Genomic DNA, 13,733 nt, shown 5'->3' with positions numbered 1-13,733 from the left:
TGGGCGTGCAGATGTTTGTGGGTGTTCCTGAAAGTGTTTACACCATACTTGCCAACCTTGAGACCGGAAACAGGAAAGGAGTGAGCAGAGGGTAGAATTGTCGATTCTTGTTCTGTTTGCTGTGACTATCTTCCTCACCCTCTCAGACTTTCAGTTGCGCCGCGCTACGCTACCATGGAAACCAAACAATGGTGTAGCTGTATTAAAGTCCGAGTGGAAACAGTCCTGAGTAAATCTGATTTTGTCAGAAATCGGGAGAAATGCGGGAGAAATATGACCCCGGGAGGAAACCGAGAGAGGGCAATGAAATCGGGAGTCTCCCGCGAAAATCGGGAGGGTTGGCAAGTATGGTTTACACCACCCCCCATACCAGACTTTGTGACCTAACGTTTCTTGGAAAAATAAACACCAATCTTTTAATTATGTTTTACATTTCTGAATTTGTTTTGGGCATTCTTCAATTTGTTCTTGTTCCTTGATGTTCTTTTTACTGTCTGATGCAACCTTGTGTCACTGTCACTGACCAGTTTTGGATGTTAACTATAGGAATTACTAGAGCAATGTCTCCCTCTCCTGGAGTGCTTTATAGCTCACATTAATAAACTATACAGTTTACATTTTTAACACGAAAATCAAGTACATGCCCATGTATGGAGTTATTGTAAAGTGTTAGCATCTTAACATGAATCCCACTGAAGCCAGCACAGGGACTTAAGGCCATAACATATGTGTCCTCTATTCTTTTACAAAAAATAATCCCTAGGACAAGCATTCTGATTGAGCTGCAACTGACTTAGACAATTTGTGGAGACTTGTGGATAATGCTTTGCAGTTTTTGAGTGTACTCCCTTATGAGATAGGATGCACCCATCCTCCGTACCCCTGGAAGAAATAAAAGGTCTGGCCATTGCAATAATCTTTAGATGATATAACTCTAATATGCAGCTGGAACGTCAAGACAACATTAATGTGTGGTGGGCACTGCTTTTTAGTGTCAAACACTTAGTTTCCTGCATTCTGATTAGTTTTTATGCAACACTTTATGGCAGAAATGTCTTTGTTCATGCAAAGAAAAACCAAAATCAGACACAAGGTCACCATTATCAAGATATAATGCAATAAGGCTCTCAGTTATTTTGTATTGCTTTCAAATATTTATCCTCTTGTAGATCTACTTTTCTCATTCATTCCTATTCCCATTGAGTCTTTAACTTTTTTTAAAGCACATGTGTGTTTTTAACAAGAGATTCTTATGTTATTCTTCTGAAAGTTCAGATAAGTGGCTGTGTGCTGCTCTTCATCGAAGAATGAGAGAGAGAGAGACATTTTGTTAGGGTGACGGTAACAGATTTTCTGTTTGCTGCTTTAAGAAATAAACACACACAAAGGTACAGGACTTTTTATGTTTTCATTTCCTTTATTACCTTTGTGAGTGTTCATATTTTGAGGGATGTTGTGTGCTGGCCAGCCTAAAGGTGACACCCCCCACCTACGAGGGATGGGGGGAAAAATGTGTCTGGCCAAAATACATAATTAAAAAAATTAAAAGTTCCTTAAACAGATGTTATTAATGTAGTAAAACCACCAGGGGAAGTGTGAGGAGATGTGTGAAGTGATTTTGCTAGTAGATTTAATGGTTTTAAAATTGTAGTCACATTATTGGAACATTTGAAAAGTGTTGTGTAGGTTGATTCATTTATTGAAAATAAAAATGACACAGTGACTACATTTCTTACATCTTCATATCGTCTCTCAATTTAAAGGGGACCTATCATGCAAAATGCACTTTTGTACGTCTTTTATACATTTTATACACTATATTATTCAAATATAGCATGATAGGTCCACTTTAAAGTGGACCTATCATGCTATATTTGAATAATATAGTGTAGGACCATACCTATATAAGGCATATTTATACTTTTTTTTTTCAAAATACCAAACAGATCATGCATTTTAGCCATGCCTCATTTTGCTCAATTTGACATTTTTTAGATCTGTTTTAGCAAGGGTTGATTCTGTGAGCAACAGCACCATCTAGAGGCCTGGCATATGTACTACAAAGACTCCAGCGCTTTCGAACGGCAATGCCGTGGTTGTCTCCTCCTGATTGGTGGAGTTGGCCCAATAGCCGTAGCGCCACTTTCCTGACGTCAGGAAAGTGTTCAAATCTGGATCAGTTTTGATCAGATCCGTTGCAGCCCCTTTTTTAGAGATTTGGGTATGGAGGAAAATAGAGAGGGTTGTGTTTTCTGACACTTGGTGAGTTCCCTGGAACACCGGGGACACATATTCATGTATAAAAGACGTACAAAAGTGCATTTTGCATGATAGGTCCCCTTTAATATATATATTTGTAACCTGTTCCTATTTTGTCGGATCCAATCAGCTGACATGGGACAGATCATGTGACCCAGCTGCTGTTTTGACAGGAAGAAATGTAAAAACTTTTCCTGTTTACTGTCGTTTAAATCTCTGTTTTGAGGCTCTGCTCTGGATATCTTTCTCCTTAACACACTCAGTGGCGTTTTTATATGTACAAAAGTGGTGGGGCACGAACAACTTAGATGTGTATAAATAAGCTTCTGGCGCTTTTTTAAACACGTAAACAAATAGCTGTAGTATCTATCTAGTATAATATCCATGGTTCCGATAGAGAGAGGGGGCGGGGGGGTCCGGGTATAAGGAAAACACAGACACTCATCACCGAGGTCACAATATCAATCGATCCAGCAGAGCAATAGCCTATAGGCAAAACAGAGAAGATCAACAAAAGATATGACATAAAATGAACTTACCAAAGCTGAAGTAGATGGTCAACTTCATTCATTTTCTTTCCGTTTTACTGATTTTAATCGCTATACGCTCCTCTCAGCTCTCTGAATTATGAGATGACGTTTGGTAGGTATGGCAGCTCAGTGCCCCTATGGAGATTTTTTTTTTTACGCACACATTGAATAGAAAAATACTCTGAGCATGCGCAGTGTAGTTTTTACTGCACCCATTCACTTAGACAGTGAGAGAGAGGGGCTAGATCGGGGCTTGACCCACGTTGCTCAAAACGGCTCCATAGGCACACTGTAGACACTAATTAGAAGAACACAGACTAAAACAGCAATGTACAGACGAATCAGATGATTAAACATGATCTTAAAATATATTTTAAGAAGTATTTATTTTGCCTTTTTTTGGAATTCTTATTTGAATGACTTTCTGCTGACACTAGGTGGGGCTGTGCCCAACCTGCCCCTAATGACCAGTCGCCACTGAACACACTGCCCGTTTATTCAATGTATTAATGAAGATGTTGGAGAGCAGCTCCACAAAGTTGTGTGTGTTCCCGGAGAACCCGCGCTGTGGCCGGGTCTCGGAGGTCCAGAGGGCGGATCTGGCCCCCAGAGGCTCCCTGCTCCTCGGCTGTCTGAGGGACTCCGACAGAGAGTGAACGCGGAGTGAGTCCCTCTTTCAGAAATACACTTTGTTGTTATTGTGACCATGGGCGTCACTTTGTTTTCAAAAGTGGTTATGACAATTATTGAGGAAGCCAATGATCTCCTTTTTTTTTACGAGTCTTGAACACGCCTGTTCTCCACCGAGACAAATGCACACTCACCAATAGAGTGCCGCAGGGACGCGTCCTAAAACCCGGAAGTAAGTACGATTTTGGAAAATAGCTCGAAATAAGGTCTGTGGTTGACACACATTTAAGAGACGGATCACGTTTTGTTCAGTCGGATAATATCCACATGTCTGCCCTATACTTTTATAATTTTCTAATCGTAAATCTAATCGATAGATTTATGATCGATAGATTTATGATTAGAAAATTAAAAGGGTAGACATGTGGAGATTATCTGACTGAACAAAACGTGATCCGTCTCTTAAATGTGTCAACCACATACCTTAATTCGAGCTATTTTCCAAAATCCTATGGAGAAATTGCATTGCTTTTTTGTCGAAGGAACCCATGCGCAGCTTACTTCCGGGTTTTAGGACGCGTCACTGCAGCACTCTATTGTGAGAACGACATTTGCGGACAGAACCCCTGCAAGGGTGTCGGGCCAAACAACATTGCTGCAAGCAAGAGTCAGTGGATTAAGAAGGAATTATTTTTAGTTGACATTACTTTTTTTTTGCCTGGGCCTTGCTGCTGCACAGCGGGAGCAATGTATTTGTTTACATTTTCTATTAAAAGTTTACTAATATGTCCAAATTGCACATCTTGACACTAAAATTATCAATTCTGGGTCAGAATATTATGTAGAAGGTGCAGTAGAACATCCTTGTATTTTATTATTCTTAATTTCACATACTATGTATAGAAACGTTTTTTCAGTCATACTAAATAATTCACTAGTACGGAACGCGCAGTATGGCATTGTTAATCTTCCATACACTGTCACTCCTTGAGGCTGGGTGGTGAGGATGGTATCTTTGCGCGTTTGGTGAATATAGAGCAACAAGAATTGTGGTTTTGCATAGTGTATGTATCAAATAGGCCTTTAATAACAAATAGTAAACGTATATTGCAATTAAAACACTTCCACATGTGCAGTGCTCAATATTTTTGACATTGCATTAAGTGGGAGGACCAAACAGGCACCGGCGGAAGGATACAGTACGTGAGGCATAGGACACACTGGATTGAGGTTTCCGGGCCACTCTGGTGCAACATTGGGACAGTCTCCACAGATTGCTCAAAACATATATTGTAATAAAGTTTGATATAATTTAAGGACTTCTTACGTGTAACTGTAAGGTCAATACAAAACCTTAGATTTGTCGTCATCTTCACGGAGCTCGAAACGTCAACGATACAATGGTGAGTACGGGCTAACGCTAGCCATGTTAGCTGACGTTATATCGTTAATATGATTACACTGCTTTAGCAAACTAATCGTTATTGCAATTAAACATATCCTCTGCTTGTCATTCAGTAAACCAACTTAATCCGAGCTAAAGATAGCTGTTTAATGTTTTTTACAAGCTAGATAAACTGCAGCAAGTCCTGAGGTTGATGTGGACAAACGTTGTCGATAATCACTTTATCTTTATATCACAATGTTACTCAGTGTTTTTCTACATATGAAGTAAACCAAAGGAAACCAATGTATTTATTATCACCTGCGCAGCTTAATGTGCACGTCGTATTGCGAGGGGAACCACACCGTCTGCTCTCTGCTGTTATGTTATAGCTATAATTGAGCTAATTTCCTTTAAGTGTGTGTAAATACTGTGGTTTAACCTCCATGCTCGGATCAAGGTTTTTTATCGCTTTTGCTTTGAGTCGAGAGTGGGCGTGGTGGCGCTGGTGAAGGAGGTGCTGTGTAAAAATAGACCGTCCAGTGTTAAGGCGATCTGAAACTCATCTCGTTAATCTTTCAAGATGAATATCAAAGCTCTGGCTAACTGTCTTGCTAACTACCATTTGACATCCCACATTACAAGTTGCTGCAACATGGGTAGAACCTCTTGCAGGCAAAACAGCAGGAGGCTTTGGATATAGAGTGACATGCGGGAAAAAAAGGTTGTAATCGCCAACCATTTCGATTACATAAGAACACAGCTCACAGGTAGTAGTTTGTGGCTTACCATAAGCAACAATTGTTTTTCACATTGCATGGATATTATGACGGTTGTGTTGCAACATTTTTGGGCTGTGTGCTCTCGAAACACCACCATGACAGCATCTCGACCGTTACGTATTGCGCCATAACGTGGATCCGCATTCTGCTCCTGCTGAATGATCCTCTCTTTGCCACCCCTCCCTTTCCCCCGCATTGAACCAAACCATGCTTGGTGCAGTAGGCTGTCAGGACCCGCAGTGCACCCCTCCAAAATGACAACTAAAAATACATATTTCAAATAAGCCCAACAGTGGCACTATAACCAATGTCTTATTCTTAATCTGCCATTATTCTTATTTACAGTACTGTGCAAGAACAGACACATGGTCTGTTAGATTTTAAGGAAACTACATAACCCCATTGAGTCACATGCATGAAAAGAAATCACCTGTGGCCCTTAGTTTTCTATACTCGACATGAGAAAATGCGATATTTTGTTTAATAATAAGTTGAAAAGCAGCAATACTGTTTTGCTGAGCACTTTCACAGCAGCTGTACAAATCCTCTTACACTCAACCTTGCTTTGCTCTGATCCAGACACTGCTTGCTTCAGCACCGCTGAACTGGTTTGCAGTGGACGGAGTGAATACTCTGCAGTCTGTCTTGCTCCCTTTTCTTTATCCCCCCAACCCCCTCCCCAAAACCAACACAGTGACTCATAGAAATTGACTCGAGGAACACATGGTGTTAACACCATATTGAGCTACAGAAATGTTAGCGTTTATCTCTTTAGTTCTGAAATAGCACAACATTTTTAGTAACCAATTAATGCTTCACTCTGTGATGCAACAGAGGAACCATTTTTTTGTTTATTGTTGCATTATCTACATATATTTACTTGTTGAATTGCCTAACTTAGGTTATACTCAAATGAACAAGTCCTTTATCAGTACTATATTATTGTAGGCTATTGGGATTTCATGTGGCTAGTAAATTCTTGTTATACCTGAATATGCCAGTTGTTTCTAATTCATTTGAAAATAATTTCCTGACAACATGAAGGACTTCACAAAGCAGCAAGCAATGTCAAGCAACAGTTGGCACGGGGGCTAGTCTATGATGATAAACTGCACCTCACATCTGTTCAGTAAAGAAGATGCAAAGAGGTGGTTAGTTTTGCTGTGATATTCAGTGTGCTACATTGGCGACCCTGTTCGTGTCTCACTAATTATAGCAGGCGTGTGTATTTCTGGCTATGGAGTATTTATACCCGTCCCTCATCACACTTTCTCAGCCTGAAGTGGGCATGTTGACTGACTTAGACAGGCCTGGTAAGACCTCACAGGAGTGGCAGAATGACCTGTCAAATTAAGTTAATGAAAATAAATTGTGTGTTAGAAATGCCAAAGCAAAAAGTGCAATCTTAAGAGCAGCAGGTTTGGATAACATTGGCCCACTGATATTAGCATGTGGGTTTGGGTAAAATACTAATATATGTTTTACTTAATACAACAAATAAACTGAAATCCCATTAGGGTTCCTGCAGATCCTTTGAAACTATTAATTTATCTAACAATAGGGCCTTATTTATATTATGGCTTAAATGAATTTTTCTAAATTAACTGACCAAAGTAATCAATTTTTGAAATACAATTCACCGAATGTAACATTTGATTGAAATCAGTACCAGGCTATGTATACGAGGCAGGAAGCACACTGTATTTAGAGGAGGAAGTGTTTCAAACCCGGTACGATTGGAATCAAGGCGGCTCAATCCGACATGCAGACTGAGAAACTCACAGCTGTGAAGTCAACCTGCTGACAGACGCTATGTTTTTCCCAGTTCAGTTTTACCGTCTTCTCCACCACACAACCACCCCTATCTCCGAGTCTGTCTTCTATTAGATTTTTAGTGATTATCAAAATGACTTAAAACGTTTAGGTCTGCCTAAACCATAGCCACCCTGAAAATGTGTATGTAGCCAAATTGTATAAAATATCATTTTTATAAATAAAGTATAAAGCCAATAAATCCACTTTCTCCATTGGGCACGCTTTCAATAAAGGAAGTGGTGTTACACAATATTTAGCTTGTTTTAATAGCCTTTTCTCTGAAGGGATAGTCTTTTGGTAGTTCGTGGGCAATGACTGTGCCCAGCTGTCAGATTATATCACAGTCTGTTTTGAATTACTTTGTTTATAGTGCATTTGCATTGATGTAGATCTTTAGATGATGATTGAAGAGTGAAATCTGCTGCCAGTGCTTCTCATTCGGCAAACCCAAAGCTTATATCTGTATAATCATGGTACTGGAAGATTTCAAAGTCACATTCACCTAAAATAAATCTTTGAGTATTAACACTCCCCCACTGAAAGGTTAATTTTAAAAGTCTGTAGTTACCTTCTACACAAAGAAGAGCAGCTGAGTCATGTTGAGGTGTTCCGAGTGTGCATGGTAGAAAAAAAGAAACTCGTAGACACTTAACAACTGTAAGGCAAGGCAGGCTTATTTATGCAGCACATTTTCAACATCAAGGCAATTCAAATTAAAAGCATTATGACATATATATGGCAAATACACATAATATCTAAATACTGTAGCCTTATCCATATTGTTAGGAACAGGTTATTTATTTAGGATATTGCCTCTGATCTTTACAGAACACTGCATTGAAAAGAGATCTTGAGCATATGAACCTTGAACACCCTCCCAATAAGATGAATGACAAAATTGACAATGAGTACTGGATTTGAAGGACAATTTTGTCATAAGTCAGACTAAAAGGGCTCCAGCAACTCCAGCCATACACACCATCAGTGAAGGCAATTAAATCAAGTTTTTATATTTTTATTTGTTAAGTCTGCACTAGGATAATTGTCAAGTTCTTCCCGGTTTTGGCCTATATTCAGTGTTTTGCCCGAACTTGAGAGGCTGGAGGGCAACAGAGGACGCTTGGACAACTCAGATTCTTTCTTTTGTCTTTATTTTCTGCTCAGCAGTTTTTAAAATCAGACTTTGCATCAGATTTTCATCAGGTTGAAAACCTTCAAAACACAGAGGACAAACAAATGTTAGTTCACATGCAAATACAATTATAAACATTCTGTATGCCTCATTGCATTATTTCTAATAATAATAATAATAATAATAATTCAGTCACATTCCTGCCTTTTCAGGGTATTATAATTCAAATGATAAATTGTGAGTTATTTTACAAAACATCATTAACTTAAATGAATTAATAAGAAAGTATATTTCTCTACTTGAAACCAAGCAACTCAGAAAACCTCACTGAACACCATCTGCGCTGTCTAAAAATATACACCAAACAAAACGGAGCGCACACAAACCACGCTGCGTAAAAGCCGTCGATTGCACAACAGCACTCTCACACAATAAGGCAACGGATCAAGTACGCAAAACACAATAAACAACGGAGAAACATACCAACGGCATCTCTGAAGCCTCACACACATTGTCGCCAACTTCTCCCTCCGTGGCTTTGGGAACAAAGACCGGCCATCATAATTCCTGCCCCTTATGTTGCCGTGTTACCGGAAGTGGCATTCATATTTTGAACAGCTCGCTTATCATTCAGAAAAAGTAGCCGACGCTATTAAAAATAAAACCTATTGGTATTGAACAATACTATAATAATTATAATCTAAACGAAAATACATAAAAATAATTATTTATCCGTCCGTTTTTCCTCGGATATTATTATTTTCATTTTAATATTGACTTTCGTCTCGACAATAATGTAAAAAACCCTCATATTTCAACTAACCTACTAAATTTTACATTTGACTTTTAAACAATACATTTGTAATAAATCTACCAAACTAAAAAGTATAAAATATATGATAATCATTGGCAGGACTGCCCACAATATGATTTTCATGTTGGACTATCAGTGTTTTTATCAATGTCTTATTCTTTTGTTAACAGGCTGATCAGCTGACTGAGGAGCAGATTGCTGGTGAGGGCATACCTTAACTGTGTTTGGTTTGTTTTAGGTTAAGCACCTTCATTCTCCAACAAACCTGACAAACTTGAATGTCTTCAGAGATTTAAGTAACCAGAGATCTGTGAGGATATTAGCTGGTGGTTGACAAGTCTAAAAGGAGTCTCGGGATAATACTCACATGTGAAAAAACTCACATATGCACATCCATTTATAGGAATCAACAGATGCACCAATGCTTTAACTCATGCTATGCTGTTGTTTAAATCAGGGGTCCAGCACCCCACATGTTACATTCCTTCATAGCATTGAATTAGTCATGCACACACCCTGGTAATGCTGAGCACGTGTTTTCTATTCAGGCCGCTTGAAAGCCTAACAGTGAAGTGTCTGTATTGACGAGTGTTATTTCTGTAAATGCACAGAGTTCAAGGAGGCATTCTCGCTGTTTGACAAGGATGGCGATGGTACAATCACTACCAAGGAGCTCGGGACTGTGATGCGCTCTTTGGGACAGAACCCCACTGAGGCCGAGCTGCAGGACATGATCAATGAGGTGGATGCTGATGGTGAGGAGGAAACACACAAACACACAATAAAATGATATGTTGAAACTTTTAATTACCACAATGTAAAGGGTAACCTTGGTCAGTTGTTGCTCATGCCTTAAACCACCTAGGAGGTTTGCCCATTCTATGCAGTGCGGAGATATTTAGGGTATCAGTGGAAGCACTTGGTTTTAAATTACCACCATGACATTTATGTCATCCTTAAGAAATGTGACATTTTCTCTGGTGACTGTTGTTGTCTGGCAGATAACCCCTTCCCTGTTACTCATGTGAAAGGCCATCATCTTAATGCTGTTGCTTCAAACATATTTTATTTCTGACAAAAAAGTAGTCTCACTAGTATCAGCAATGCAGATGTATCCGTTGGATTCTACTCAAGATTGAACACAGCCTGATGTAGTCACAACTTACTGGTGACAACTGCTCTGACCTCGCTCTGTTTGTGTGACTGTGTAGGTAATGGTACAATTGACTTTCCTGAGTTCCTGACCATGATGGCCAGGAAGATGAAAGACACAGACAGTGAAGAGGAGATCAGAGAAGCCTTCAGAGTCTTTGACAAGGTACGATAGGAACGAGTAGACCTAACTAGAACCTCTCAACAGGATCTCCACACAGATGTGTTTATCCACTGTATCCTTGTGATGGCTAGCCAAATTCTGAAAAGAAAAAATATGGACAAAGTCTTTTATGTGATTAAACTCCCTTGCACAAGGTCACAGCTTATTTATTTTCCTTTGACCAGCACTTTCATCCATTAAAAGGATCAGGCCTCTCTGCTAGCTCAACAATTATCTTTTGCATGCTAATATACAAATATTTCGCATTAGGCTCAATGTACAGTTGAGGCTTAGGAATAGAGATAATTAGGTTTACTGACCTATCTTTCGTGTAACCTAATACTAGAGAAACTGCAACTAACATAAGTGATATTTTTTGTTTTTAGCTGCTGTACTGCATATAATCTTAAATAGTGCATTAACAATGGTTCTTGTTGCAGGATGGTAACGGATACATCAGCGCAGCAGAGCTACGGCACGTCATGACCAACTTGGGGGAGAAGCTCACTGACGAGGAGGTGGACGAAATGATCCGAGAGGCGGACATTGATGGCGATGGGCAGGTCAACTACGAAGGTGAGATTTTCTTTTTGGTTGGTTTCTTCCTGAAAATACATACGTTTTTTTCGAATTTACACTAATTAAAACATTGCCGTTGCTTGTTCCCTTTGCCACATTACTTGTTTTCACAACAACATAATCACTGTATTTTTTATAAAATCTTAGAACAAGAAAACATTAATTGTTGCGTTACTCAGACAGAAACCGGCAATAATGTCTGTTTCCACATGACTATTAGATGGGCTCTGACATAATTTAAAAAAAAAAATGTACTGTACCAAAAGCCTTAACTTCATTTGCGACTGTCATTAAAGAATTGTTTTCTGTTATGTTCACAGAGTTTGTCCAGATGATGACTGCCAAGTGAAGAGAACACTGCATTTTTTCTCAATGTTGCTTGTCCTCCTAAGATCACTGTCTTTAAGAACCAAAAAAAGGAACAATTATCAAATGATAAACAAACTTCCCCCAAAATTATTTCTGTTGAACTTAACAATCTGTGCTTCAGTATATCCAAATACTTCTTAGGTTTCTGTAAATTAAACACCAACAGAATAATCCCTAAAGAAGTGAATGGACCAAGCTTTAAGACTTCAGACCAAGATTCTGCTGAGTCACCCAGCTCTTGATTAATTTAGAGGAAAGAGCAACACTGAAATGGCAGAGGGGTAGGAGCCCATGCCACAGTTCGTATAGAGAAGTTGGCTATTTAATTATTTCCAATATTCAACAAAGAACTCTAAATACTGAATTAAGTACTCTTCTTGCATGCACCCTTCCTGTGGCGGTCTCTTGTCACAACAAGGAGGCTCTGATCCCATCAGAGGTAGTGGTCAGACTGTGTACACACTGGAGGTATATACATAACTATATAGCTATATATCTGTAACATTTGTGTCACTATTGATTATTGCAAGAGCAAATAGTTGAGATATAGGGTGTTTATTGGTGGCGGGTTGCAGAAGAGCATCCTTTAACCTTGAAGAGTTCAGACAAGAACGAAAGACTGAAAAGTGCTGATGTTTTTTTCCTCTTGGGGATTATATATTGTCTGGTTTTGAGTTGTGGGCTTTACATGGCCCACGGCACTGATTGGAGACAGACAGTAGTATGTTGCATTGCTTCAGAAGGATTATTGTGAAAACAATACTTAAGGACTGCAGTTAAAATATTTGTCCTGCAATCAGATATCCTGATGGTACAATATTGATGTAATGCTTTATAAATGTGTTCTCAAATATTAATGTGTTGATGACAAACTTTGGTCACCAGATATATCTATACATATATATATTAGTGTGTCGTAAAGTTTGCATTGCCTATTGTTGTAGTTAATGACCTGTGACATGTTTTATCTTTGGTTTTGAAATGTGCCATAATACTCTTAACGCCTCAACCTTCTTGCAAGACTCGTAGTTCATTAGACTATATTAAACCTACTTAATGTAATAACATAACAAATATAAGCAGTTCAACATATTTGCACTTTGGTATAAACCATATGGATATTAAAAAAAAAAAGGTTTGTTGTAAAAGAAGAAAAAGAAACCAAAAGTCACTGTTGCTGCTGCTATAACGACTATATGTTACACTCATTTCCCGTCCTAGGTGTCTCGTCTTCAATTTGTAGTCTGGTGATTCAAACTTCAATCTGCTTGCTGTTTTATTGAACAGGATGCATAAACTGTATATTCACCAAAACTACAGGTGGTGGGGTTTAAGTGTTACATTTGGGCTATTAGAAAGGGACTTTCAGACAGAGATGAATTTGGGTTGTAGCAAATAATTCAGCTTTAGATGGGAAATGTTTTAGGGTTTTGAACAGTAGGCTACATTTAAAAAGCGGGTTAGCTGATTTCTTTAATGCACGGAACTTAAATGCTGCTCGGCTTGAGGCGTTTCAATTGGTTATCTTCGATTCGGATGTCAGAAAGTAAATGGTTAATGGACTGTTAATTTCTGAAGGTATCAAAAATGTAAAGATGTGATATATTTTCCATAAATCAATAAATTGAGCTTTACTTCACCTGCATTTCATTGTCATGTTTAATCTAACTGTCACTCTTCAAGCTCTTTTCCTGCCAGAAAGGAGCACTGATCTCCTCCAGACAGTTTGAGATTGGGTCGGGGCTGGTCACCCTAGCCCTTCACTGGAGACACTATCCCAGGCACAGGCTATATTTAGTGGCTCATGAGATCTCTAACAGGAGTGTGTGGTAATCCACGTCAGCTATAGGGTTGTGACCTTTCACACTAAATGCAAAGAAGGCGCCTTGCCCTCTTGCTGACAGGCAGCACCAACAGCCAATGGGACAAGCCGTTATCTGGGGCAGGTAGAGGTCATTGGATGTGTGTCCACCTGCTAATCGTTTGGTTTAAATAGATAAGGAGAATGAATTAGGAGCACGCTCAGCAGGACAATAAGAACTGAATCACAGGCACAGGAAGGTGTGATTATCCCTCTGGTTGTGTAACAGAAGAGATGCCCACTGGTGTTGTTATGAGAGAATA

At 39.1% G+C, this 13,733-nt stretch overlaps 1 protein-coding gene across 2 annotated transcripts; it reads left to right on the top strand.

Annotated features, from left to right (window-relative positions):
* The first annotated feature begins 325 nt into the window (after positions 1-325).
* calm3a (calmodulin 3a (phosphorylase kinase, delta)) lies at positions 326-13,254 on the top strand. Of its 2 annotated transcripts, none has more exons than XM_034115033.1 (6): positions 326-345; positions 9,517-9,547; positions 9,958-10,101; positions 10,558-10,664; positions 11,102-11,237; positions 11,561-11,871. In XM_034115033.1, the coding sequence occupies exons 3-6, from the start codon at positions 10,032-10,034 to the stop codon at positions 11,587-11,589; spliced, it is 342 nt and encodes a 113-aa protein (XP_033970924.1). In that variant the 5' UTR covers positions 326-345; positions 9,517-9,547; positions 9,958-10,031; the 3' UTR covers positions 11,590-11,871. The 2 variants fall into 2 exon arrangements, with proteins under 2 accessions (XP_033970924.1, XP_033970923.1); XM_034115032.1 differs by lacking the exon at positions 326-345 and adding an exon at positions 4,453-4,822 and having other exon boundaries at positions 11,561-13,254.
* The last annotated feature ends 479 nt before the right edge of the window (positions 13,255-13,733 follow it).

The sequence above is a fragment of the Trematomus bernacchii genome, unplaced genomic scaffold, assembly GCF_902827165.1.
Source record: "Trematomus bernacchii unplaced genomic scaffold, fTreBer1.1, whole genome shotgun sequence".
Lineage (NCBI taxonomy): Eukaryota > Metazoa > Chordata > Actinopteri > Perciformes > Nototheniidae > Trematomus > Trematomus bernacchii.
The sequence above is the reverse complement of the archived record's forward strand: the minus strand, read 5'-3'. Positions and strand labels throughout refer to the sequence as shown.